This window comes from Saimiri boliviensis, chromosome 2 (genome assembly GCF_048565385.1).
Source record: "Saimiri boliviensis isolate mSaiBol1 chromosome 2, mSaiBol1.pri, whole genome shotgun sequence".
NCBI lineage: Eukaryota > Metazoa > Chordata > Mammalia > Primates > Cebidae > Saimiri > Saimiri boliviensis.
The window spans coordinates 180,137,544-180,165,095 of NC_133450.1; the positions used below are offsets into that span (position 1 = coordinate 180,137,544).

The 27,552-nt window shown below is 39.1% G+C and overlaps 2 protein-coding genes across 2 annotated transcripts in view; one reads left to right on the top strand and one right to left on the bottom strand.

Annotated features, from left to right (window-relative positions):
* The window catches only part of EQTN (equatorin), a 33,194-nt gene extending 9,321 nt beyond the window's left edge, over positions 1-23,873 (bottom strand). Inside the window, exons 1-12 of the mRNA XM_003939723.3 lie at positions 23,701-23,873; positions 23,326-23,451; positions 21,798-21,884; positions 19,906-19,992; positions 18,536-18,580; positions 16,977-17,036; positions 13,352-13,505; positions 11,069-12,444; positions 10,544-10,669; positions 8,564-8,716; positions 5,364-5,526; positions 4,762-4,845 (exon numbers count right to left, since the gene is read on the bottom strand). Coding sequence (XP_003939772.1) covers positions 12,189-12,444; positions 13,352-13,505; positions 16,977-17,036; positions 18,536-18,580; positions 19,906-19,992; positions 21,798-21,884; positions 23,326-23,451; positions 23,701-23,776 — 891 coding nt within the window. The 5' untranslated portion in view covers positions 23,777-23,873 and the 3' untranslated portion in view covers positions 4,762-4,845; positions 5,364-5,526; positions 8,564-8,716; positions 10,544-10,669; positions 11,069-12,188. The remainder of the gene's footprint in view (positions 1-4,761; positions 4,846-5,363; positions 5,527-8,563; positions 8,717-10,543; positions 10,670-11,068; positions 12,445-13,351; positions 13,506-16,976; positions 17,037-18,535; positions 18,581-19,905; positions 19,993-21,797; positions 21,885-23,325; positions 23,452-23,700) is intronic.
* LOC101040303 (protein S100-A10) lies at positions 6,806-7,479 on the top strand. Its single transcript, XM_003939721.4, has one exon. The coding sequence runs from the start codon at positions 6,924-6,926 to the stop codon at positions 7,215-7,217; it is 294 nt and encodes a 97-aa protein (XP_003939770.2). The 5' UTR covers positions 6,806-6,923; the 3' UTR covers positions 7,218-7,479.
* Positions 23,874-27,552: the final 3,679 nt, after the last annotated feature.

The following is a 27,552-nucleotide window of genomic DNA, read 5'->3' on the forward strand; positions in this document are numbered from 1 at the left end:
AATAACAGACAAACAGTCAAATCATGAGTGAACTTCCACTCACAATTGCTACAAAGAGAATAAAATATCTAGGAATACAATTTACAAGTGATGTGAAGGATCTCTTCAAGGAGAACTACAAACCACTAGTCCAGGAAATAAGAGAGGACACAAACAGATAGAAAAACATCCCATGCTCATGGTTAGGAAGAATCAATATCATGAAAATGGTCAGACTGCCCAAAGTATAGATTCAATGCCATCCCTATCAAGCTAACATTGACTTTCTTCACAGAATTGGAAAAACTACTTTAAATTTCATATGGAATCAAAAAAGAGATTGCATAGCCAAGACAATCCTAAGTAAAAAGAACAAAGCTGGAGGCATCACGCTACCTGACTTCAAACTATACTGCAAGTCTACAGTAACAAAAACAGCATGGTACTGGTATTAAAACATGGATAAACCAATAGAACAGAACAGAGGCCTCAGAAATAACACTACCTATCTACAACCATCTGATCTTTGACAAACCTGACAAAAACAAGCAATGGGGAAAGGATTCCCTATTTAATAAATGGTGCAGGGAAAACTGGCCAGCCATAAGCAGAAAGCTGATATTGGATCCCTTCCTTACACCTTATACAAAAATTAACTCAAGATGGATTAAAGAGTTAAACATAAGACCTAAAACCAAAAAAAACCCTAGAAGAAAACGTAGGCAATACCATTCAGGATACAGGCATGGGCAAAGACTTCATGACTAAAACACCAAAAGCAATGGGAACAAAAGCCAAACTTGACAAATGGGATCTAAGTAAGCTAAAGAGCTTCAGCACGGCAAAAGAAATCATCATCAGAGTGAACAGGCAACCTACAGAATGGGAGAAAATGTTTGCAATCTACCTATCTGACAAAGGGCTAATATCCAGAATCTACAAAAAACAAACAAATTTACAGGAAAGAAACAACCCCATCAAAAAGTGGCTGAAGTATATGTCTTCAAAAGAAGACATTTATGCAGCCAACAGACATATGGAAAATGCCCATCATCACTGGTCATTAGAGAAATGCAAATCAAAAACACAATGAGGTACCATCTCACACCAGTTAGAATGATGTTCATTAAAAAGTCAGGAAACAATAGAAGCTGGAGAGGATGTGGAGAAATCGGAATGCTTTTACACTGTTGGTGAGAGTGTAAATTAGTTCAACCATTGTGGAAGACAATGTGGTGATTCCTCAAGGACCTAGAACTAGAAATACCATCGGAACCAGCCATCTCATTACTGGGTATATACCCAAAGAATTATAAATTATTCTACTATAAAGACACATACACATGTATGTTTACTGTGACACTGTTTACAGCAGCAAAGACTTGGAACCAACCCAAATACCCATCCATGGTAGACTAGATAAAGAAAATGTGGCACATATACAGCATGGAATACTACGCAGCTATAAAAAATGTTGAGTTCTTGTCCTTTGCAGAGACATGGATGAAGCTGGAAATCATTATTCTCAGTAAACTAATGCAAGAACGGAAAACCCAACACTGCATGGCATCCTCACTCATTTGTGGGACTTGAACAAGGAGAACACATGGACACAGGGAGGGGATCATCACACACCGGGACCTATTGGAAGGTAGGGGGCTAGGGGAGGGATAGCATTAGGGAAAATACCTAACGTAGATGATGGGTTGATGGATGCAGCAAACCACCATGGCACACGTACACCCATGTAACAAACCTGCACATTCTGCACATGTACCCCAGAACTTAAAGTATAATACGGGAGTGGTGGCTCACGCCTGTAATCCCAAAACTTTGGGAGGCTGATGTGGGCAGATCATGAGGTAAGGAGTTTGAGAGCAGCCTACTCAACATAGTGAAGTCCTGTCTCTTCTAAAAATACAAAAATTAGCCATGGTGGTGGCCACCTGTAGTCCCAGCGACTTGAGAGGCCGAGTCAGCAGAATTGCTTGAACCTGGGAGGCGGAGGATGCAGTGAGTTGAGATTTCACCACCGCACTCTAGCCTAGGCAACAGAGCAAGACTCCATCTTAAAAAACAAGAAACAAAAAACTCAAACAAACGTGAAAAAGAACATGAAGAAGAATACGTGTTTCCGTTTAATATTCCTACTAAGTATATTCCTAGTAAGTGTATGAAAGAAGCAAAACTGTTTTAGGTAAGTTATATCAAAATTAAATTAAAAAGTAATTTCAAGTGTTAAGTTCCTTAGAGGTAGAATAAACACAAAGTATAAAATTACCTACACTCACAAAAGGGACCAGTGAGACTGCCATGTCTGTGCTGCTACCTGCATGTGTGTACATGGCGATCGCTAATCACTCATCTAATTGTAGTAGTGTTTCCACATCCAGATTCCCTAAAGCGGGGATTTACTCCTCTGAATCAAACATAGCAAAGTTTGGAGGCTGCCATCCTTCAACAAATTTCTGACAGCACATCATTAAGAAAAATTCTTGGACTTAAAATTTATGAAGGACTTGAGTATACTCAATATTCCAGTGAGAACACCGCATGTTCTCACGCATAAGTGGGTGTTTAGCAATGAGAACACATGGACACAGGGAGGGGACCATCACACACCAGGGCCTGTCGGGGGATGGGGGTCTAGGTGAGGGATAGCAGGGAGTTGGGGGATATGGGAGGGCTGACATTCGGAGAAATACCTAATGTAGATGACAGGCTGATGGATGCAGCAAACCACCATGTCACCTGTATACCTATGTAACAATCCTGCACATTCTGCACATGTACCCCAGAACTTAAAGTATAATTTAAAAATTGAAAAAATAAAAAAGATTTAAAAATTCAATGAATGTAAATAAATTAAAATACATTAAAAATTAAAGATTAACAGTAAAAAAATTAAATCTCATACAAAAGTGATACTTTGCATGTAGATGGAAATGATAATAGAATAGCTAATAAAACATATCTACTAAAATTATTAGACTTCGAATTAAAGGAAGAATCCTTTGGATAATGAGACAAAAATATCAATCAACTCAAGGGTGAAATAGCAGGCAAGCATCCGACTTCTCCACAGCAACATTTGTCATCAGAGAATGGAACATGTGAAAGGATGTTCCGCTTCACTAGTAATTAAAGAAATGTAATGTAAGATAAGGCAATAAAATTTTAACCAGATTTGCAGGCTTTAAAAAAATTATAATGTGCATTGTAGGTAAGGGTTTGTGGGAAGAGAATGCTGGAACACTGAGTAGGACTACAAATTTCAAAACCCCTTTGAAGGCAATAAATCAACATGCTTTAAAATTTTTAATATTCTTTATCTTACTTGGTCCAATTACTTCAACTTGTGAGAATTTTAAGGAAACAATTATTTATAAAGCCAAAAATTATTTATATACAAGAATTGGGGAGGGGAGTTACCTAGCACAATAAAATTAAAACCGTAAACACTTCAACACTTACAGTTAAAGGGAAATAATGCTAGCCATGAAAAAACTTTATAAGAAATAAGAGGAAATTTTGAATTAATGATTAAACGTTATAAGAAATAAGAGGATTTATTAAGTACTTATATATTTGACTCCGGGGTAGGCACTCAATTTTCCTTTCATAGATAACGAAACTAAAGCTCAGAAAAATTAAATAACTTGCCCAAGTACATCCAACTATTCTATGAAGAACTGAAATTCAGGTTTTCATTTTGTGATTTGGAAGTAGAAAGTCTTTTTCTGCCAAGCAGCATGGTTTTGTTAAATATCACTTTTTAAACACAAAAGTGTTAAAGGAATACTACTCACTGAACTCCTTCAGTTTCTCTTTTGTATGTCATAAAAGAACTTCAACACTTACAAATTACAAAAATTTCAAATCATTTAAAAAAAACTAATGCCGATTCTTATTTGAGGTAGTAATTCCCTATAAATCACCACAAACTAAGAATTAGTGAATATTGAACTCTTTGCTCCTAAACAAAGAAATGTGGAGTTAACTTCAGGTAAGTCTCCTCTCACATTTTTTTTTTTTTTTTTTTTTTTGTGTGTGTGTATCAGTGTATGACCTTGCTTTATGTATGTATCATGTTTAAAGACATCTCATTTAATACACTCGTGGCCAACAGCACTAAAACTTATGCCTGAACAAAGCTTATCTACAACATTTTCTCTATAAGACACATCACATCCTTTTTACACATCTAGTGCTTGGAAGCACTAGACAGCCCTTACAATGAAGGGCAATTTTCAGCACAAAATCACCAAAAAAAGTGCACAGATGCAAAAAACCTGGCACTAAATAGACTGCAAAAGGACATTTGTTTACAGTTTGAGAGCTGAAGCAAGAAGGCTGTGGCCATCTTCAGCCTTAACTGGGAATGCACACGTGGCAATTCAAATGTGTTGCCACTCAGCGCTGTCTGTGAATGACGTCCTAAGCACAGAAAGTCCTGATTTTTTTAAAGGTCACAAAACAATTTTAGTGACTAGGTGAATTCGCAAATTTAGAATCTGTGAATAATGAGGATCGACTTTTAAAATGTATGATTAAGAGGCTATGCAATGATAATATACCTACTTTTAATGAAAATGTTAGCTCTGTGGGTTGTAGGGGACAGGAAAACGCTAACAAGCGGGAATCAATTTACTGACTGCCAGTAAATTGTGCCCCCTAGTGGACGAAAAGATTAAGTAGTCCTAGAATAACACTGGCGATAACGAGGTATGCACTTCATACAATGTTTTGGCCTGGGTGGACAAGAGGGACTAGATAACTCACATCGTCACATTTGCCAGGGTGTGCAATTCTCTTTTTTGGTCCAGAAGTGTTTTTGTAATATAACGTATCTTCCTGTTATGAAGCCTAGTGGAAAAAAATAATTATACAATTTCAGTAAAGACAAATTTAGCGTGTTTCTTGAAAAGCCACATGAATCTAAGCAACCAAATTGTGGGCAAATTTTTTAATAAAAATTCACCAAAAAAATTCAATTCGAACAATTTTACATGTGTAGATTCCTATAAAAGAATCCACTAGGCCAGGTGCAGTGGCTCATGCCTGTAATTCCAACACTTTGGGAGGCCAAGGCAGTTGGATCTCATGAGGTCAGAAGTTCAAGACCAGCCTGGCCAACATGGTGAAACCTCTATCTCTACTAAAAATACAAAAATTAGCCACATATGGTGGTATGCACCTGTAGTCCCAGCTACTTGGGAGGCTGAGGCAGGAGAATTGCTTGAACCCAGGAGGCAGAGGTTGCAGTAAGTCAAGATGGCAACACTGTGATCCAGCCTGAGTGACACAGCGAGACTCCATCTCAAATGAAACAAACAGGCAACAAAAAAAGAATCCTCTGATTTGAGAAATCAACTATAAGTTACCATATATATATACTACTATGGCCTCTGGAAACAGGGCTTTGAGTTAGTTCTTCAAGTGCTGGAGTTCATTTGGAGATCCTCTTCTGCTCTTCTTCAATCTCAGCCTTGACTGACTCAATTTTTCTGATATTTCTTTCCAATTTTTCCATAGTTATTTCTAGGACTGTCAACAGAAAATCAGTTTTATTTTATCATTACAATCATGATGACATGCAGATTCTGTAATACACTGGAGAAGTAGCTTCCTAGCAGAAGGACATGAACTCTTCCAAACTCAGTTTTTTTTTTTTGTTTTTTTTTTTTGAGACGGAGTTTCACTCTTGTTACCCAGGCTGGAGTGCAATGGTGCGATCTCGGCTCACCGCAACCTCCGCCTCCCGGGTTCAGGAAATTCTCCTGCCTCAGCCTCCTGAGTAGCTGGGATTATAGGCACGTGCCACCATGCCCAGCTAATTTTTTGTATTTTTTAGTAGAGACGGGGTTTCACCATGTTGACCAGGTTGGTCTCGATCTCTCGACCTTGTGATCCACCCACCTCGGCCTCCCAAAGTGCTGGGATTACAGACTTGAGCCACCGCGCCCGGCCTCCAAACTCAGCTTTAAACAGTTTTAACTTTACCAAGTTTTCAGTTCTAAAGGAGAATGAGAAGCCAATGACTAGCATTGTTTAAGTTTTTCAAATGTCTAGCTCATTCCCATGACTGATTAAAATACTTATCCTTTACTACGAATGTGACTACACATCAGTAGGACAGGCCTTGATTGTGCATTATTGTTGGTGTCAAACATGACATGCTTTGGACAGAAAATATTCACCTTAGTATCACCAACCAACAACAATTTGGAGACTATTAAAATAGTTGAATACCACTTACACAGAACTGTATATAGACTTATCCACTGATGTATCTCCTCTGTTCCCAAGAAAAATGTATTTAAAGCATTAGTCTTTCCTTCCTTTAGTGAGTCTCAACATTCTAAGGTCCCTGATACCTACAGAATGCTTCAACCACCAATAACCCTCAGCCCCTAACAACCATGAAAATCTAAGAATCAACAAACACAACTCCAGGGAAGCTGGATCCACACTACTGAGGAAACCCAGGGGAGTAACAAGACATAGGCTTGAGTAACAGCTGTCCACACACCCTGGCAGCTCCTTCCCCGATTTTTACTAGGGGAAATACGACCTCTTCCCTCTTTCCAAGATACACTTTCCTGTATCAATTACAGGATAACTTATACCTTTCTCCCTTCTCCCAAACAAGAGATTTCAGATCTGAGATGTGGCCTCAATTATATTGTTTAGAACTGAAATTATTTTAGATAACCTACATGTGTCGTTAACACACACATGCTTCGTCTTCACACAGTAAGCTTTCTCCCAGCTCAATAGCCTTTCAACTTAGCATTCATTTCCTATTAAGAAATTAACGCTCTCCCCACCCGCCGCACGTACTAAGCAAGGCTCACAGCCCGCTGCGCTCGCCTCGCCGCCCCGCGTCTAGCTAGCCCAGCGTCCGCCGCGCCTTGGCCAAGGCTTCAACAGACCACACCAAAATGCCATCTCAAATGGAACATGCCATGGTAACCATGATGTTTACATTTCACAAATTTGCTGGGGATAAAGGCTACTTAACAAAGGAGGACCTGAGAGTACTCATGGAAAAGGAGTTCCCCGGATTTTTGGAAAATCAAAAAGACCCTCTGGCCGTGGACAAAATAATGAAGGACCTGGACCAGTGCAGAGATGGCAAAGTGGGCTTCCAGAGCTTCTTTTCCCTGATTGCAGGCCTCACCATTGCATGCAATGACTATTTTGTAGTACACATGAAGCAGAAGGGAAAGAAGTAGGCAGAAATGAGCAATTCCCCCGGCCCTGATAAGAGTTGTCCCAAAGGGTCACTTAAGGAATCTGCCCCACAGCTTCCCCCATATAAGGATTTCATGAGCAGATCAGGACCCTTAGCAAGTGTACAAATAAAATCTAACTCCCATTTGACGAGCAGAGAAAGAAAAGTTAAATGCCAGACAAGCTTTTGATTTTTGTATTGTTTGCATCCCCTTGCCCTCAATAAATAAGTTGTTTAAAAAAAAAAAGAAAAAAGAAAAGAAATTAACATGATTGAAACCCGAAAGAGTCTAGTGGAAATGTGACATTTTTATAGAGGAGGGGGAAGGAGAGGAGCACGCACAAGAATGAAATTCTCTTAGGATCCAAAGATAAAGGCCTGGATCTAATCTCTTTAAATTAATTTGGAAAGGGCAGTAAACTCTAGGTAAGCAGGTGGAAGTGCCTTTTGGCTTAAGCTGCGTTGTATTTGGTTGCAGTGATTTAGGAAGGGGTGTTAAATAGTGCTTTGGGGGCACTGCTGAAAAAACTTGATTATACTTTCCTTCCACGTCACGAACAGTTAAGTTTTGTTTTTTGTTTGTTAACTTCGCCAGAAGCTAGATTTGGAGGGTTAATTTTGAAGTTTGAAGGCACACTTAAAATCTTTTCTCCGGCTAGAGCTGACTGGGAACAGCTCCTTTGATTGGTAATTACTCCTTGCCTTCACCAGAATTAACAGAGGCCTAGGAGCCAATTTTCTTCCTTACCTCTTCCACCTGTCACAAGACCACAGGAAGGTCCTTAACAGTAATTCCAAGTTGGGGATGAGTGACAGAGAGACAGGACACCTACCACCTCCTTGCACCAGTTTCTTAACCAGCAAATCTTGTGCCCGCCATCCTAGGCGCCTTCCTAAGATCCTGCATTTCCAAGAAGTGGCATTTACTGGTCCTTGCAAAGAGCTCAGACGCCTATGCAAGTCCCTGGCCCACGACTTTCTGACCTGGTGACTTTGGCCCCGCCCCCATCTGAGCAGCGCGAGGGTCCACCCACGTGGGGAACCCTGAAGCCCCGAGGGCCCAGCAGTTCTCTCGGTTACTGGGGAGCTGATGCCCATTCCTCCTGAGGGATGGAAGAGACGCTCTTGACGCCTGCCCAAGCCAACCGCCTTTCCAAACAGCTCTGGGACAGCTTCCCCCTACAAACGAGCGTTTCAGGAACTGAGGTGCAAACAGCACCCCCAATCAGGACCCCTGTAGCACCCTCGCTGTTCGGCATGTTTAGGACACACTTGCGGCGGGAGAGAGGAAGAAAGCGAAAATAGGGGCTAGAACCATCGCGGGTGCATGAGGCTGGGAAGACTTACTCCCGGGCCCCGTAGAAGGACGTGGCCGCCAGTTCTAAGGCGAGTGCTGGTGCTTCTCCCCCGGCACAGCCAGTCCGCAGACACTGATCCTAAGTTCCTTTGCAGTCGGGAGGTAGATGAGCAGGACTTCTTTTTCCAGCACCAGTGAGGCTCCTGCGGATCAAAGCCAGGAGGTGGCAGAGAAAGCTCTCAGAAACCAGAAGAGGGCGAGGAAAGCAACCTGCTGCCTCTCACTGGTCGTTGTTAAAGACACTCCCACCAGAGATAAGGCCGTTTACAGGTGCCTTGGCAACGCCTGGAAGTTTCCTTGTACGGTTACTGGAACTCTCTGCCCCTTTGTTAGAAAATTTTCCGGAAAAGCCCCTGAATTAGCATGTAATTAAGAGCATAAATGCAGCCGCAAACCAGGCTGTAGCTCCCGCTCTGGGCTCTCCATTTTCATGCTGTAAGACGCTCCCACCAGTACCGTGAGTTTACAAATGCCATGGCAATGGCAGGAAGTGACTTTGTGTGGTTCCACAAACTCCCTGACCCTTTTCCAGAAAGTTTGTGAACAAACTACTCCTTACTTAGCATGTAATTATAGGTAGGTATAAACAGAGCTAGCCGGCAGCCCACAGGTGCTGCTCTGCCTCGGGCTAGCCCCGCTCTGTCTGCGGAGCCGCCATTTTCGCTGTGCAATGTTTCTGTTTATAAAGCTTGCTTGCTGGTGAAACGCCATCTCTACTACAAATACAAAAAATTAGCTGGGCATGGTGGCGCGTGCCTGTAATCCCAGCTACTCGGGAGGCTGAGGCAGGAGAATTGCCTGAACCCAGGAGGCGGACGTTGCGGTGAGCCGAGATCGCGCCATTGCACTCCAGCCTAAAAAAAAAGTGGTAACAAGAGCGAAACTCCGCCTTTAAAAAAAAAAAACAAAAACAAAAAAACAAAAAAACCTTGCTTGCTGGCCGGGCGTGGTGGCTCACGCCTGTAATCCTAGCACTTTGGGAGGCCAAGATGCGTGGATCACCTGAGGCCAGGAGTTCAAAACCAGCCTGGCCATCATGGTGAAACGCCATCTTAGAAAAAAAAAAAAAAAAAAAGAAAAGAAAAAAAAAGAAAAACTTGCTTGCTTTCACTGTCGGCTGACCCTTGAATTCTTTCCTGAGCAAAGCCAAGAACGCTCCCAAGCTGAGCCCCAGTTTGGGGGTTCACCTGCATCATTGTGAGTAGTTAAGGTAAAAGAAAACACACAAAGCAGGAAAATACGCCTATGGAGATGAGGGAACAGAATTGAGAGGCCCTTTTGAGGTTTAGGGAAGAGGATGATTGATTAGGGAGCATCAGCTAAAGGACATAAGATAAAGTTTCAGAATTGGGGAGGAGACTGATAGGCTAAAAAGGAATTGGTTGTATGATGCCCTTCCAGGACAAATAGGTCAGAGGTCCAGAAAACCTGTTCAGAAAATGAAGGTTTAGCTATGGATGGCATACAGGGTGGGCAGTGGACAAACAAGAAGTCCTTTCCCCAACCAGCACTGCTGTGAGACCTCTATCTCACTTTTAGAACAGAAGAGGGAGGAAAAGAAACCACAGACATCAGTACCTCCTGACGTTCTTCATGCACCCACTCCCCTTGCAGCCCCCTCAAAACACCTTCATTGCACTTTACAAGACAAACTACGCCACCTGTCTGAGGATGACGAGCGCCTTTAAAAATACATACCTAACACATCTCTTTTGGCCATTTTAGATATTGTAGCTGGAGGAATGCCACACTCAACTTTCTACAATGCTCTACTTTAGTATGAAAGACAAGTATTACTACTAGAGTCCTACAACGACTTTTTACATGACTAAAAAGTGGCTCTTCCACCTCTTTCCAATCAGGAAAATTCATGGTACCTCCTAAGCCAGGGTGGAGAGAAAACGTGGGAATAGTTGGTTATCAACTTCCCTCCAAGTCCACCTGACATTCTTCTCACGTCCCTTTCTCACCTGTGGACCCAGCGCAACTCTTTGCACCTGGAGCACCCCCAAGCAACTGCAACCATTTCCCTCGCTTTCCAGCCAGATCTGCAGGTGTCTGAACTGGCAGTACAAATGCTGGCTCCATCCCTGGAGCTGTCAAAAGAGCACAGAAAATGACAAAAGTAAGTGGCAGAGGGTAGCATGAGTTGCGGCTCCAGGCCACCTCCACCGGCTCAGAAGCTGAGCACTGTTGGCAGAAATCAGACAAAGGCGAGCGTCCGCCCTGCTGCCTTTCCCTCAAGGGTGCTGTCTGATACAGCCAATCGCTACTCAAAGGCGGAGCTCGGTAGCTTTCCCAACCAATGGTGAGTGAGACTGGGCGAAATTTGGGAGTGAAGGACCCTTGAGAATGGGTAGTACGGGAAGTGGCAGGTGAGAGTAAAATGTGTGTTTATTTTCGCGGGGAAGAAGGATTATAGATAATTTACAAGCTAAAGGAAAGGAAGAGAGTTTCCCGAGAGCCGAAAGAACACCTGAGTTAAGGAACCTTACGTGTCTTGGGTACTGGGCCTAGGTTGCTCCTAAAGACATTTGCGGCAAGGGTGACTATTCACCGTCATGGATCATGGCTGGTCGCGAACTCCCGAGCTCAGGCAATCCGCCGGCCTCCGCCTCTCAAAGCGCTGGGATTACCGGAGTGAGCCACTGCGCCTGGCCCTTAAAGTGCCTACTATAAAGTAGGTACTCAGTAGCTGAAAACTATTGGTGTGGTAGGAATTGAAGAGGGCCATGAAACGTGCCCTGAGTTCTTCTCCCATATCCATATATATCCAGAAAAGACATGATGCTTGTCCCTAAATTCCTCCACTTGAAACTAATTTCTAAAAAGGAAACATTATCCCTATTTTTATCTTCTTTGTAAATCGAAATACTTTTGGTATGAATAGCCACAAAGGTCACTAATAAACTTGAATAAGTCTTTAAAAGGCATTGGTTTTCTTTCAATGGAACATAATAATCCTGGATACCTGGAAGAAGAGAGAAAGAAGGGCACTTCAGCGCTAAAAGACTAGAGTCCGTGAGTCCCCATCTAGGAAATTACCTGCTGGAATTCCCCTCTGCCTCTCTCTTCTTCTAGAACACCCTGTTGTCTCAAACAATTATTGATACTTCAGAAACGGAAAAATATCTTTTCTTTCTTACTCTTTGTCATGTGAGAGCAGCCCCTGATGACTTTTAAACAATTCAAAAATGCTGAGTTCCTACCACTAATTTAGTTTCATCCCTTGATGGCACAACTGTTTTGTCAATAAGACAAGAACAGTTGTGTTCTTTTTGCTTCAGTGGTGGTGAGGGGGTGCATAGGTAGCGGTGAGTACCGTGATGTTCTCAAAATGCCCCCAGGGAAGGTAAATATATAAACGTCCTCATTTTAAAATGAACCAGCCTAGAGAAAATATCTTTCAAAATCACTCTCCAGGAATGTTTTTGCCCAATGAGTTTTTCACCTTAAATTATTTTCTTGAGTGTTTTCCATTAAATTTTATAACCAATAGGTAATTTTTATTGAATATGTCCTTCTTTTAACACCAGAATGTTTGTCTCAGTGGAGTTTCAAAATCATGACATTAACAGAAGACATAAAGGTCTTTTGATGACAAAAGAATTAAAGTTATCTATTCATCAGTATGATCTCTTCATCAGGTTCCTTGATTTCTTCATCGGATAACTCTATCACGTTGTTTACGTCCATAGGTTGTGATATTCTTGTGCCTGATCTTCTCACATCTGAAGAAGTGGTGCCCCAAAAGGCGCTGCTCTCTGCACTCTTGGAAAAGGATGTATCTGATACACCTTCTGATGGATGAAAGTAAGACATCGAAGCCAGCTCAGGATTGATAGAATATTGACTCTCACAACCTTTACCACTGAAAAGAAAGAGCATATGTCAAGAATTGTTTTTAATTGTATACATTGTAACTCAGCTTAAAAAGCATTCAAAAATTAAAAATTTATTAATATTGCCCAATGTATTACTTAGTAACATTATGGAAATGATATATAGTTTTTCTTTCATTGTAATTTGATTATGTTTAACACTTTATGAATAAAGCATGTTTCAAATCTCTACTACAATTTATTAACCAGTTTACTAAAACAGTAAAAGTTGCCTTAATAAAAGTTTAAGAAGAATGTGCAAGAAATTGAATGAAGGGGAATAAATACCTAGGAACACAGTTTTAATGGACCAGAGAAATACACCATTCGTCAAAAACACCGTAATGAAAAGAATGGAATTAAGGATCATTATGAACATTAAGCAACTCTGTTAGGATTTTTGAAGGTAATCTTCAAAAGTTTACACTGTGAAAATTTTAAATAATTCCCTCAATCAGGCTTGAGTTGAATTCAATATTTTTATAAGAAAGAGCATATGGACAGGCCTCACAGTTTAAAGATGACAGAGATTGGCTGTTTTTAGAAAGTCTCAAGGCTTGCTTGAATGAAAAACATTAGACACTAAATAGATATGCCATTTAGAACAGAATATATAGCCCTTTTGTTCCAGGGCTACATAAAAAAAAAAAAATCTAGATTCTCTATATCCTTTCCAATTGACTAAGGTTTTTGCTATCTCTGGTTGACTATTGGGAAAAAGTTCAAGTAGGATAGTCCCTTAAAGACAGTCCCATCCTCCATCTGAATAGGGTAAATGGAATCCATTTGAATGCTGTATGGATAAATTTGGAGGTCGCACATTCCTAAGATCTGCTAAGGAGGCGAGAATGGGATACCATGCCTCCGTTGTAAAGACGGAGAGGTCTGCAGACTTACCCCAGGTACTTCAGTCTGTACAGTGTGGCACAACAGAATGCCAAGAGGACCACAAAGAGGAGGAGGGTCATCAACGAAATTCCCAGCATTAATTTTATCTTCAGATCCTCTAGATCGGGTCGATTTTCTTCCTTCGTAGCATTCACATCGGATTCTGAAAAGAAAGAAAGAAACCACAATGGAAAAGAGGGTGTTCACTGTGTTTTCCTTAAGGAGTAAAGATTACAAAGCAAATACAGAGAAGCAAGCCCTCTGTATAGTAATAACTGCCCAGTCTCCCAGAGTAATAACTGCCCCGTCTCCCATCCCGCAGGCAGTGCAAAACAGAAAGCAACTCTCTAAAGCCAAGCATTCTTCTTTTCCCTTTAACCTTCACAGCCATCCTGAAGGAGCTGTCCTTTGCTCCGTTTTGCAGTATTACCGAAGTTTCTGTATTTGCCCTTGGCACATAGTAAGTGGCAAACTCTGGTTTCAAATCCAGGTTACCAGATGTCAAAATGCATCTACAGCAGACTTTCTCTGACTTATGTCTGAAGAGATTGCTATTCAAAACAATTGACTTAGACACCAGGGACCAGCCTTTCGGGGGGCAAAGGTGCATGCTCTAGTGTTGGGTCATGCACTGATTTTTCTATTATGCTAAAAGGGTGGTATAGTGGATGCTTCCTCCATGAGGCTTAAGGACTAGTTTTGCTGTCTTATTACTGAAAACACTAATAAACCTAGTGTACTTCACATTATAAAAATAAATAGAATCAATGTATTTAACTTTCTAAGTTAAATATAAGATTATGTCTAGACCTAGAGATATCAAGAATTATTTTTTACTAAATCTGTTAATAAAATGATAGCTTTACTGCCAAATTTTACATTTGCCCGAATATATATCTGACTTAATAAACATGTCATGATAACAATATGTTGTTATTCCTCCCCTTTCCCCCAACTAACTCCCAGCCTCTGCCAACCTGAAAGGTCCAAGGGTTTTCAGTATTTTCTAGGTAATGATATTGAGGTGATAAGCAGTGACAAGCTTCCATGTCTATATTCTCTGATTTTTAAAAATTATAATTGTCAATGCATGATCTCAGACCATGAAATGTGTACAGTTGTCAATGACTCATTTAATGCTTTGAGGCTTATTATTTTGGGAATAATTAAACAAATTATGTTAAAATGGGCTATGCTCCTGAATTGCTTTTCTGTCTCCTGAAAGGGTTTTTTATAGAGAGATGTGCTCATAGTACATTTTCTTTATCTAGGTGATGGTCAGAACTAGAGAAGGTCTTGGATTCATAATCACTGGAAATTCCAGAAAAGCTAGTTACAAGTATGAGCAGCTTTTCTCTCTAAGCCTCAGGTTTCTCAGCTGTAAAATGAAGATAATACCAACCTCATGGAATTGCCATGAGGATTAATGTAATAATGTGTCTATAACATCTAACATGTAGTATGTGCTCAATAAACAATAAAATCAAGCTCAATTTAATCACTTAAATAGTAAATAAGAGAAATGACAAAGTATTTATAAAATGAACAAGCATTTGTCATTCCTGTTTATATTTTTTCTAAACAAAGAAGAATCACTCAATTTTCTTCCCTCCCTTCCTCCCTCCCTCCCTCTGTTCTTTCCTTCCTTCCTTCCTTTCTTCCTCTTCTTCTTTTTTTTTTTTTTTGATGGAGTCTCGATCTGTCGCCCAGGCTAGAGTACAGTGGCACAATCTTAGTTCACTGCAACCTCTGCTTCTAGACTTCAAGTGATTCTCCTGCCTCAGCCTCCCAAGTGGCTGAGATTACAGGTGCCTGACACCACATCCAGCTATTTTTTTTTTTTTTTTGTATTTTTAATAGAGACGGGGGTTTCACCATGTTGGCCAGGCTGGTCTTGAACTCCTGACCTCAGGTGTTCCACTTGCCTCGGCCTCCCAAAGTGCTGGGATTACAGGTGTGAGCCACAGGGCCCGGCCGAATCACTCAATTTTCTTGAAGCACCACAAGGCAAATGGCTACACTTATCAATCCAGTGCAGAAATGAGGTGACAGGTCTAAGATATAGCATCAGATGCTATTTTTCAATCATTTATTTATGGGACAGAGGTTTCTTTGGGGAAATTAATGTGATTTTTTTCAGGAAATTTTGCATTCAAATCAGGGATTTATTTTAGTCTTATTAATATAATTAGTCCATTAATAAAAACTGTATCCAGCAGCAGAAGCCCACATTCATTGCTGGTGTGAATTCCAAAAATACTCTGGAAGATAGTTTGGTAGTTTGTTACAAAGACAAACACTCTCATTTTCCAACCTCACCCTCCCAAAGTGCTAGGATTACAGGCAAGCCACTGCACCTGAACATACTCTTATCAATACGATCTCAAAATCATATTCATAGATATTTACCAAAATGAGTCGAAAATGTATGTCCACATCAAAACCTGCACACAAGTGTTTACAGCAGCTTTATTCATAATTGCCAAAAATTGGAGGCAACCAAGATGTCCTTCAACAGATGAGCTAGGGTATGTCCATACAATGGTGTATCAGTGATAAAAATAAATGAGCTCTCAAGCTACAAGAAAACATGGAGGAATCTTAAATGTGTATTGCTAAGTGAAAGAAGCTAGTCTGAAAAGGTTACACACTATAATGATTCCAACTATATGACATTCTAACAAAGGCAAAACTATAGAGCTAGTAAAAAGATCAGTGGTTGTCATGGGTTCAGGAGGGGAGAGGAATAAAGGGATGAACTGATGGGGGCAGAGGGGATTTTAAAGCAGCGAAATTTTTCTGATACTGGGATGGTAGACACGTGACATTTTGCATTTGTCAAAACCTGTGTAATACAAAGAGTGAACTGTATTATACAGTTAAAGAGTTAAAGAGTTATTTGTATTATATAAGAACTGTGTAATACAAAGAGTGACCCCTAATCTAAACTATGGACTTCAGTTAATATATAATGCATCACTATTGGTTCATAAATCATCACAAAGGTACCACACCCATGCAAGACATAAGAGAAACTGAGGAGGGTGGAATATGGAAATTCTATACTTTCTGCCAGATTTTTCTTTAAACCCAAAACTGCTCTAAAAATAAAGTCTGGTTTTAAAAAAGGCTGCATTCTATATATTATTCACTTACCTCCTACATTTGCTTTCAGGAATAAATGTTACAAAACAGGAAGATGCTAATGGTCATCTGTAAAGTATAACTAAAAAAGAAGACTTAGGAACTATAACTCTCCTACACAGTAAATGTCCTCTCTGAGATGTCAGCCACCATGATACCCCCTTTCACACACCACACTTCACTAGGAAAAATAGTATCACCATGAAGACACTACGATGTGTAAGCATATTTATGTGTCTATTAATTAAAGTACTTTGGTTTGTTTGTGTTTTGAGACAGGGTCTCAGTCTGTCACCCAGGCTAGAGTACAATGGCATGCCACCATGCCCGGCTAATTTTTGTATTTTTCGTACAGAAGGGGTTTTTGTGATGTTGCCCAGGTGGGTCTCAAACTCCTGGTCTCAAGTGATCCATCTGCCTCAGACTCCCAAAGTGCTGGGATTACAGGCATTACCCACTGTGCCCAGCCAAATGAAGGATTTATTCTTACCTGGAACTGGGTGAAATAATTGATCTTTATCATCCATGGTCACCATTGTTCCATTTATAGCTGTTAAAACAATAAATTGGTGTTATGGTAAACAATGTTCACTTACTAAAATTATTGCCTTTGTGTGTGTGTGTATAATATGTACAGTCTGTTCTCATTATTCCTGGCACTATGTTCTATAAAGTGATGATAAACACTGTATTAGCAAATACTGAACTGTTGCTCCCAGGGTAAATACAGGGTTAGATGCCTGCAATTCTGGTCACAACATTTTCATCAACTGATTAATATATAATCTTGTTTTACATGTGTTTCTGTTTAAAGATACTTCACTTAATACACATCTTTGATTCATGAACACTGAACTCATGTAAACAGCACTGTAACTCTTGCCTGAACAAAGCTTCTCTAACACATATTATCTTCATAAGGAAACATCACAGCCTTCTTGCACTTAGGAACACTAACCAGCAATTTAGCACTACATTTGGGGGCCATTTTTTTTTTTTGAGACAGAATTGCACTCTTGTTACCCAGGCTGGAGTGCGATGGCACGATCTCGGCTCACCGCAACCTCCGCCTCCCGGGTTCAGGCAATTCTCCTGCCTCAGCCTCCTGAGTAGCTGGGATTACAGGCACGCGCCACCATGCCCAGCTAATTTTTTGTATTTTTAGTAGAGACGGGGTTTCACCATGTTGACCAGTATAGTCTCGATCTCTTGACCTCGTGATCCACCCACCTCGGCCTCCATTTGGGGGCCATTTTAAACAGAAAATCATCAACAAAAAAAAAGCACAAAAAGTTCAAAAAATGTGGCACTAGGCAGACTGCAGAAATGATGCTTCTTTACTGAATGAGAGCTGAAGAAAGAAGGCAGAACGCTGCCTTGTTCTACTTCAGCTGGGAATGTGTGTGTCAGTCTATTAAAAATTTTCAAAGCTCTGCCAATGTCCGTAAATGACTGTGAAGGTGCTGCAAGTATTGATTTTGGGGTGACAAAGAAATATTAATGAGTAGTTGATGCAGAATGCAAACACTAATCAACGTTGTATCTGTGTATTTCACATATACAACGCATCTATTTCTGTGTGATACATGTGTACATCCATGTATGCATATGCATTTATATACGAACGCATAGAAATAATATGCACCTCATGCTCTACATGCATGCTTATGTATTTATGATACACTTGTATACCTGCATATATTTTGATGTATACTTTGCATCAAAAGCAGTCTGTGCTTTTGCACACACTGCTCCAAATACAAAGATGGATGGTATTAAACAAGACTCTTATTGAAAAATTTTAACCATGAATAAATTGAATAACACTTAACATTTGTAGGAGAATAAAACTTTTGTAGAGAGTGGGTAATCAGAAAATGTGTAACACTTTATCACCTTTCTGGATTTGTATTGTATTTTGCTATCACATGTGCCAACAAAATGTTGACTTATTGACTCAGTATTAGAGGTATTTAGACTGATCTTAGCTTTAAGTAAGATTTTAGAAAACCAAAACATTTCCCAAGCTACCTAGCAGTAAGACTTTACCTTTAGCTAACAGTGTCCAAAATTCAGGCACATTTGGGGTTAGTTCTGTTAAGAAAAAAAAAAAGACAACAACAGGATAACAAAATAATTTGGTCTGAGTAACATTCGTTTGTCAGTCATTTAGCAGTTGAACTTTGAGCTCCTACCATGCGTCAGACCCTGCAGTTGGCACTAACATATAGAAGTTAAACAAGGCACAGACATTATATTCAAGGAACCCACCTTAATTTTGGACGCAGACAAGAATCATTGCTGATTATGTAGCAGGATAGTGAAGCCTTTAACAGACATGCACAGGTGGTATGCACAGGGCTTAATTCTGTGAAGGCCAGAAACCCTCCAAAAGGGAGATGGTGTTCTAACATAAGCTTAGAGGACTAGGAATTGTTCACCAGGCAAACAAAGTGAGAGCCAGCTCATTCCAGCTGTGATCATAAGCAGGCTCAGTAAGCTCTGGGAGCTTCAGGTAAGTCTGGAATGAAGGGTGTGGATGGGGGAATGTAACCAGAGATGAGAGTGGAAAATTTTCAGTGGCCAGATTGTTTCAGAATTGAATGCTTGGTTAAGGAGTTAAAACTTGATCCCAAACCTAGTAGTAAGTTACTAAAGATACTTAAGAAGGGGGATACCAGGATGATCAGGTTTTAATTTTTAAACATATCAAAAAAGATTGCTTTTTTTCCAGTAGTGTTAAAAATGCAAAATAATTCAGAGTAATTATATTAGAAACACATTGCATGAGCTGGAGAAAAAGATTGTATGAACTGGAGAAAACAGGGTTTCATGTAATGACATATAAGTATCCATTTTCTTCGATTAGACCACTCATTCAAGACTTTAGAGGAGAGCCGTCCTGGGTGGTTATGGCTCCACAATATAAGGAACAATATTCTTCACAGGAAAGTAAAATGGTAATTTTGATTTTGCAGACTCCCACTCCCAACTCCCCACCTCAAATAATCTTAGGAAACACTAATAATTGACTCTAGATAATTTTATTCCTCAAGCAGGCAGAATATTTTCCATCACTAGCAAAATAAATTATATTTCAAAGACATTTAATATATACTTATATTTATAAATATATACTAATTTATAAATACCTATTTAATATAGACACAAATGTAATATATTTTTTTTAAATAAAATTCTATTTCTAAAGAAGCTCATTCCTATCCCTTGTCAGGTATACCTAAAGATTGACTCTTAGACATTCCCCATTTAAACAATTTTAGTGACTTTAAATTGTAGCAGTATAAATTCTTTAGGTATGCTACGACTTTATGTAACGCTTAGAGTGGTGAAACTTAAATTTTTAAGTCACATAATGATATGCTCCAGGTATGAATACAGTGTAGTAGTTTTAATACTTTGAATATTTTTATGAGAGGGTTCGTTAGTAGTTGTTTCTTCTTCATTGGAAGATTTTTCAGATGTACTCGCATGGACGATTTTAACTAGGAAAAGAGAAAAAGGATTATTGGCATGTAAAAATACCGACTAAACATCTGAGATTAGACATTTTTTAAACTAAAAATGGAACAACGAAAAGGCAAGTGAAGAAATAGAAGAGAAAGACATTAACATTTTCCTGAAATAAAGGAGAAAGAAGAAGATATTGAAGAATAACGTTTTTGTAATCATGGGGTGCCTGAGGTGGGATTAATACAACTATAACCTGTGAAAGGAATACGGGGCCACAGGCTTTCTTTAGAGGTAAAGAAGAGCTCTTGGAGGAGGTAATTGACTCCAGATGGCTCCCTGCACAGGTGGGGAAATCATCCTCTTTGTCCAGAGCAGCTTGGCTGCTGTTCAGTGAACAATGCAAGAAAGGGAGGCCGAGAATTAAAGTGTGATTGTAAATTGGAAGCAGACATTTGGATACAAACATTTTGGATACAGACATTTGGATACAAATCAAGAATTTTCAGGTCGAATTTAGTATATATCTCCTTCTGTAATGGGTCCCTCTGGAGGTATGTCACTAAGGGAATGTTTGGTAACAACTGTGACTGGAGAACCCTTTCTGGAAGTTGATGGGTGTTTCAGTTCACTGGTCAATACAGGAGTCAATAAAGTTTCATAAGGAGTACCGGGACCCACTGCAAGAGGACTTCCAGAGAGAGGCAGAAAAAATTCACATTAAGCCCACGAACCCATGACAGGTGTCTTGTTGACAAGGAAGGTTGGGAAAGGGAATCAGTTACTGGAGTTAATAGTGATTCAAGCAGAACTCAAAGAATTGGTAAGTCATCCTTAAATTCTGCTTTGCAACCCTTATCCTCTGAAGAAAAGCATCTAGGTTGCCTCAGTTTATCCCTCTTGCCTTCAGAGTTTTAGGGACTCTACTTAAGCAAGCAACCTTTAGTCAAAGGTATCCACAGATCTCCATCTTCCTGAGGGCTTGCTCCTCTAGAACGTCCCCACCCTGCTGGCAGGTCTCCTCTGTCAGAGCCCCATTTAAGATGGCAGCAATGTCTTATTCCAATCCCACTTTCCTTAACAATCCGCTGGGGCCTGGATTGTGGAAATGGAAGTGAGGGGTTTGCAGTCTCTTCCTTGGGGCCTGTGATCTGTCCTCAGTAACTCATATCCTAAGGGAATCTGAGGTACCTGGTACGCTTAAGAGCTGCCTCTCCATGCCTTGCCCAGACAACTCACGATGTTTGCTGTGCACAAGCAAGATTGCCATGAGTGATTTATGGAATTAACATACGCCCTTGAAATGTCACTGTCTCATTTAAATTCCACAGTCAAATTGCTCAAAATATTCCATTATTATCAAGTAGCTTTGTAAATAATTAGGCATTCCTGAGTCTCACTTTTCTCAATATTGACGTTGCCATAGCTAGAAACATTCTCTCTTCCCCATTTAAAGCTGAAGATAAAAACCAGAAAGGCATTAAAAAAATGTGGGTTTAAGAAAGATGTAAATTTTCTAGAAATCTAAATTTAGTGATTATTTAATTTTTCTTTCCACATAAACCAAAAGTGTGAGGTTTAGAAATGCAAGCACCTCCCTGGCTTCTGAACTGATCAGGTAATGGATGTGGAGCCTCCAGTGCATTCGTGTGGGAGGAAGTGTGAGAAAAGCAGAGGGGATGGCCACGAGCTGAGCTGAATCCCAGTCAAGGTACCTACTTTAGAGGGAAAATGTTAGCCTTGTTTAGGAATGAAGACTTCTTTTCTCCCCAACACTTTCTAGTGCTGTTTGGAAATCCTGCTTTAATGGCTTTACATGTGCAAGCCTTTCAGTACTTACAGTTTTTTAGAGCAAAATTCAGATCAGTTGTGGCTCTCACAGTTATTTCAGACTCAGTGCCATTTGGATTTTCTGTTGTGAACACATCTAAAAACAAAAGCAAAAGTCTTCAGCAACTAGCTAGGTCACTGTTTTCCTTTTACCTATTTCTTCCTCTGAGTTTTTTCTTAAAACATATGCACTCATTTAAAAAAAAAATACAGTCATTTTCTTCCATCTGTAAAATAAGAAAGTGGGCAAGGGTAAAATCTAAAACTCATGGAAAAAAGCCAGACTAGTATCTTTATGCTAAATGACCCTTTCCAAGAAGCAATTATTGAGGAAATTCATAGAAACAAATATGTAAGCACGTAACAGGTGCTGAAGTAGATTTGTAGATGTGCAACGTTATCACTGTTTGTATTGATATTGTCAAAACACCAAGTAAGAAGCATTTATCTGCCCTTGAACTGTTAGTATTTCATCATTTTTGAGCAATGCCTGAGGCAGAACTATGGAAAAATAAAAGGAAATCACAGTCCAACACTCATGCCATGAGTTATCAAAGTTGAAACATTGGTACTTTTCTAGGAACAGACAGATTAAAAAAACAAGAAGTATAACAATTGGCCTAATTTCATCTTAGAGTTTTGACCATATTAAATATGAGTTCCACATCAGTAGGGAATTGGTCTTTGACACTTGGCTATCATCCTTGAAAAATATAATGTTTTATCCCTACTTTATGCCATGTACAAAAATAATTGGATTTAAAGCTCAAGTTAAAAACAAAAGCATATAATTGTTTTTGAAAATCAAGAAAACAGTATTTTGGACTGGATAAGGTCTATTTAGATAAGATACAAAATGCATATTATAAAGAAATTAATAAACAAAATTGATATTATAAAACTTGAAATCTTCTCAGTTATTAAAGATACTTAAACAGGCTTGGCCAGGAGTAGTGACTAGCACCTGTAATCCCAGCACTTTGGGAGGGTGAGGTGGGTAGATTGCTTGAGCCCAGGAGTTCGAGATCAGCCTGGGCAGTATGATTAAACATCATTTCTACAAAAAATACAAAGATTAGCTGAGGCGATGGCACATGCCTGTGGTCCCAGCCACTCAGGAGGCTGAGGTGGGAGGACTGCTTGAACCCTGGGAGGTCAAGGCTGCAGTGAGCCATGGTCATGCCACTGCACTCCAGCTTGGGTGACAGAGTAAGACAGAGTAAATAAGATATAATAAAATAAAATAAGGCTTAAAGAAAAGCAACATGCTGGCAGAAAACATTTATTACTTTTACCATAAAAAGGGTTAATATATTCTACATAAAAAGGAGCCCTTAAAAATAAATGAAAATACAACCTAATGGAAAACTCGGCAAGGATATGAACGGGCAAGTCACAAAAGTTGAACAAATACAGGGGAAAAGGATGAAAGTTTAAAAAGGAGACTTAAGTCAAATCAACTTCTGCACATATGTTTCTATTCACTTTAAGGATACTCAACTTCTGCACATACGTTTCTATTCACTTTAAAGACTTACATTGCTTTATATCTTTATAATAATTGCCATTTTTCGCATTAGCAGGAGCATAATTGTGAGTATGATCTTCATTGTTTTCTTCCTGTTTATTAACATCTTCATTTAAAGGCATCACATTAGGCAATGCTAAAAAAAAAAAAAAATAGTATTATACACCATAGATCAGAAATACGTTGATTTCTTTTACTACTTTCTTTTTCTAACTGCATTTTTCCACAAAGGATTAGAGGCAGAGATTTAAAATCTAAGGCATACCACATCTCCAACAATAAAGTTTATATCATCTTTTAGGAAACAGCCACATAACAATTTTTCATAATTATGGGTCATCCTTCTTACCTACTATTTTTACAAAAGTTTTAAATGCTTTCTCACCTTCAATAGTAGGCTTCAAAGTGCTACTCTTTAGGGAAAAAACTCCAGGTATAAGAATAAACAATATAAAATTCATTGGGAAATTGAAGTGATGTATCCAGTAATCTAGTGCGTCTTCACAGAGCCTCCTTTCTGTGGCCCAGCAGGTCCTGTGTCTAACTAGGACATTATGACATCACTTCCAGATTGGCATAAGAATGCTGGGAGGGGCCCCCATAGCTTTATGACTCAGTCTGAAGACTGCTTTATCTCAGGTACTATAATGGTTTTTAGTTTTTTTTAAAACTATAAACCATTACAAGATTTTCTTTGAAAATTAATAAATGTGTTTTCATAAAAGAATGTTAATTACTTGGTTCTGGATTTTGAAGAACCATTAATATTGTTAATAGTAAAATGAGAACAGATTTTCTTGTTTCTCAAAGCATTGCAATATGATGTTTTTTTGGATAAATGCAATAAAAATACCTGTTAAAAACTAGTCAGAGGCTGGACGTAGTGGCTCACACCCATAATTCCATCACTTTGGGAAGCAGAGGGGGGCAGATGGAGTTCAAGACCACCCTGGGCAACATGGTGAAATCCCGTCTCTACTAAAAATACGAAAATTAGCTAGATGTGGTGGCCCACGAGCTTGAACCCGGGAGGCAGAGGTTGCAGTGAGCTGAAATCACGCTTCTGCACTCCAGCCTGGGTGAAGAAGTGAGTCTCTGTCTCCAAAAACCAATCAAACAAACAAAATAAAACAAAAAAACTAGTCAGAAAAACCAAGTTTGGACACCAAATTCCCTATAAGTCTACAAGTTCTGGTTAATGGACTATCGTAACTGTAATTCTTTAGAAAAAGTTTTCCAAAACTAGCCATATTTGAATTTTAAGACCTATATTATGTGTATATATATATATAATTAATAATAACATATTATCTATGTTAGTTACATAAATATTTATATAATATAAATATATATTAATATAACAATATATATTAATAATATATAACATATATTAATCATGTCTATTAATAACTTATAACAATATATAATATAGGTCTTATATGTATTTATATTTCATATAGCTTTTGGGGTCCAAGTGGTTCTTGGTTACATTGATTAATTGTATAGTGGTGAAATGTGAGATTTTAGTCTGCCCATCACCCGAGTAGTGTACATTGCACCCAATATGTAGTTTTTTATCCCTCACCCGCCACCCATCTTCCCCCCTTCTGAGTCTCCAATGTCCATTATACCACTCTGTATGCTTTTGTGTACCCATAGCTTAGCTCCCACTTATAAGTGAGAGCATATGGTATTTGGTTTTCCATCCCTGAGTTATTTCTAGCTCCAATGTCTAGTTGCTGCAAAAGACATTATTTTGTTCTTTTTTACGGCTGAATAGTATTCCATGATGTAAATATACCACATTTTCTTTCTCCAGGCATCAGTTAATGGGCACTTACATTGGTTTCTAATCTTTGCAATTGTGAATTGTGTTGGAATAAATGTGTGTAGGTGTCTTTTTGACATAATTACTTTTTTTCCTTTGGGTAGATACCCAGTAGTGGGATTGCAAATGGTAGGTCTATTTTTAATTCTTTAAGAAATCTCCATACTGTTTTCATAGGGGTTGTACTAATTTACTTTCCCACCAACAGTGGATAAGCATTTCGTTTTCTTCCTTTTCACCAATATCCATGGCAATTATCTATTTTTTTTTTAATTTTTAGCAATGGCCATTCTGGCTGGGATAAGGTGGTATTTCATGTGGCTTTAATTTGCACTTCTCTGATAATTAGTGATGTTGAGCATTTTCTCATGTTTGTTGGCCAGAAAACATATTTTTTTAAATAAAATATAAAACATTTGTTGTTTTTAAAACATTTTTATCATGAAACTCATCTTTTACTTACATACAAGCGGAGAAAATAATCTAATATTTAATTAGTCACAAGAGGATGTAGTTATAGACAATATTATCCATGTATTAGTTATACAATAACTCAAGTAATAAAAAGTAAAGACAAGAAATCAAATGGGCAGCATTTCTCTTCCTGACAGGATCACCTAACTTCCCTACTCTCAACTGTGATTATTGTTGATGACAGCTTCTTGACATTAGAGAATATTCATAGTCAAAATGACACAATACATCAAGAAAAAAAGTATGACTTTAAAAGGACTTGATAATCTCTTCAAGTAACGAGTATTCACAAATGAAGTCCAACTTGTGACTCCCTACTGAACACGCCTGGTTCAGATTTGGAGATAGACTCACCAGGAGTCTAACTGCATAAGAGGATGAAGGAAGTTGAGAAGATTTATCCTCAGGGAAAAGATGGTCAGCAAACAAAGCTTAGCATCAAAGCTTCAGTCAGCCAAAGGGAAGTGGTCCTATGTAGAGCTGTTTTTCTTTTAGATCTTAGCTTATTCTCATGTGAAAGCTGATAAGTGAAAAAAGATGTGAGTAAACAGCTGGTAGGCCTCAGGAGCCCTTTACTTTGTTATCTGTCTAAAGGGTGACAGATAGAAAAGGAGAGAGACTTGAAGCAAGCATGCTCCATGTTGCCGCAAACCACCTCAGAGCTTTGAATGATGTAGCTCAGCCCTGGTGAAACTCGGAAGAAGTTGTTCCAGGGGAAGGTGGCAGCAATGGAATTACCCCTGCCCCTGGTAATAAAGGGGAAGTCAGAGCCGGCTGGAGAAACATGTTTACTACTGAGTGCCCCAAATCTGACACACTGTGTGGCCCATAACAGGTGCTTGATAAATGAGAGAATGAAACATTTTATTTAGTTCAGAAAGCACTTAAGGGCTAAAAAATCAGCTTACCATTTTCTAATGACATGAATGGAATTTTCTTTATCATAAAGCTTCTCTCCTATAGTCTTCTATATTTCTAGGATTGTTAGTTTTTAATGTGACTAATGCTCTTCCTAGGTAATTGAATTGGTAGAGTGCATATATGGTAGGTTTTATTAAAGAGCATTAGATTTAATGAAACTAAGTTTGTTTAAAAATTGACTTTAGGCAGGGTGTGGTGGTTTGTGCCTATAATCTCAGCAGTTTGGGAAGCCAAGGAGGATCACTTGAGCCCAGGAGTTTGAGATCAGCCTGGATGTGACAGAGAGACCTATTGATTAAAAAAAAAAGAAAAAAAAATTTGATGTTAACCTTTCTTTGTCCTATGATCAGTATTCTTTTTAGAACATATTACTAGATGTGTTATGGGTTGAATTGTATGCCCCAAATTTCATATGTTGAAGTCCTAAACCCCAGAACCTCAAAACGTCACCACGTTTGGAGATAGAGTTGCTACAGATGTAATTAGTTAAGAAGAGGTAATACTGGAGTACGATGAAACACCAATACAACACGACTGGTATTTTTATGAAAAGGAGGAGAGTTGGACACAGAGACATAGAAATAAATGCTATGTGGAGATGAAGGCAGAGATCGGGGAACATCAAAGATTGTCAGCAAGCCACCAGAATTCCATTACTGGGTCTATACCCAAAGGATTATAAATCATTCTATTATAAAGACATAAACACATGTATATTTACTGTGGCACTGTTCACAATAGTAGAGCTTTGGAACCAACCCAAATGCCCACCAATGACAGACTGGATAAAGAAAATGTGGCACATCTACACCATGGAATACTATGCAGTGGATGAGTTCATGTCCTTTGCAGGGACATGGACAAAGCTGGAAACCATCATTCTCAGCCAAGTGACACAAGAACAGAAAATCAAACACTGCATGTTCTCACTCATAAGTGGTTGTTGAACAATGAGAACACATGGACACAGGGAGGGAAACATCACACACTGGGGCCTGTCAGGGAGTGGGGGGA

What these genes read in the sequence shown, in the direction of transcription:
- LOC101040303 (XM_003939721.4), top strand. Translation starts at nt 6,924, where the DNA reads ATGCCATCTCAAATGGAACATGCCATGGTAACCATGATGTTTACATTT.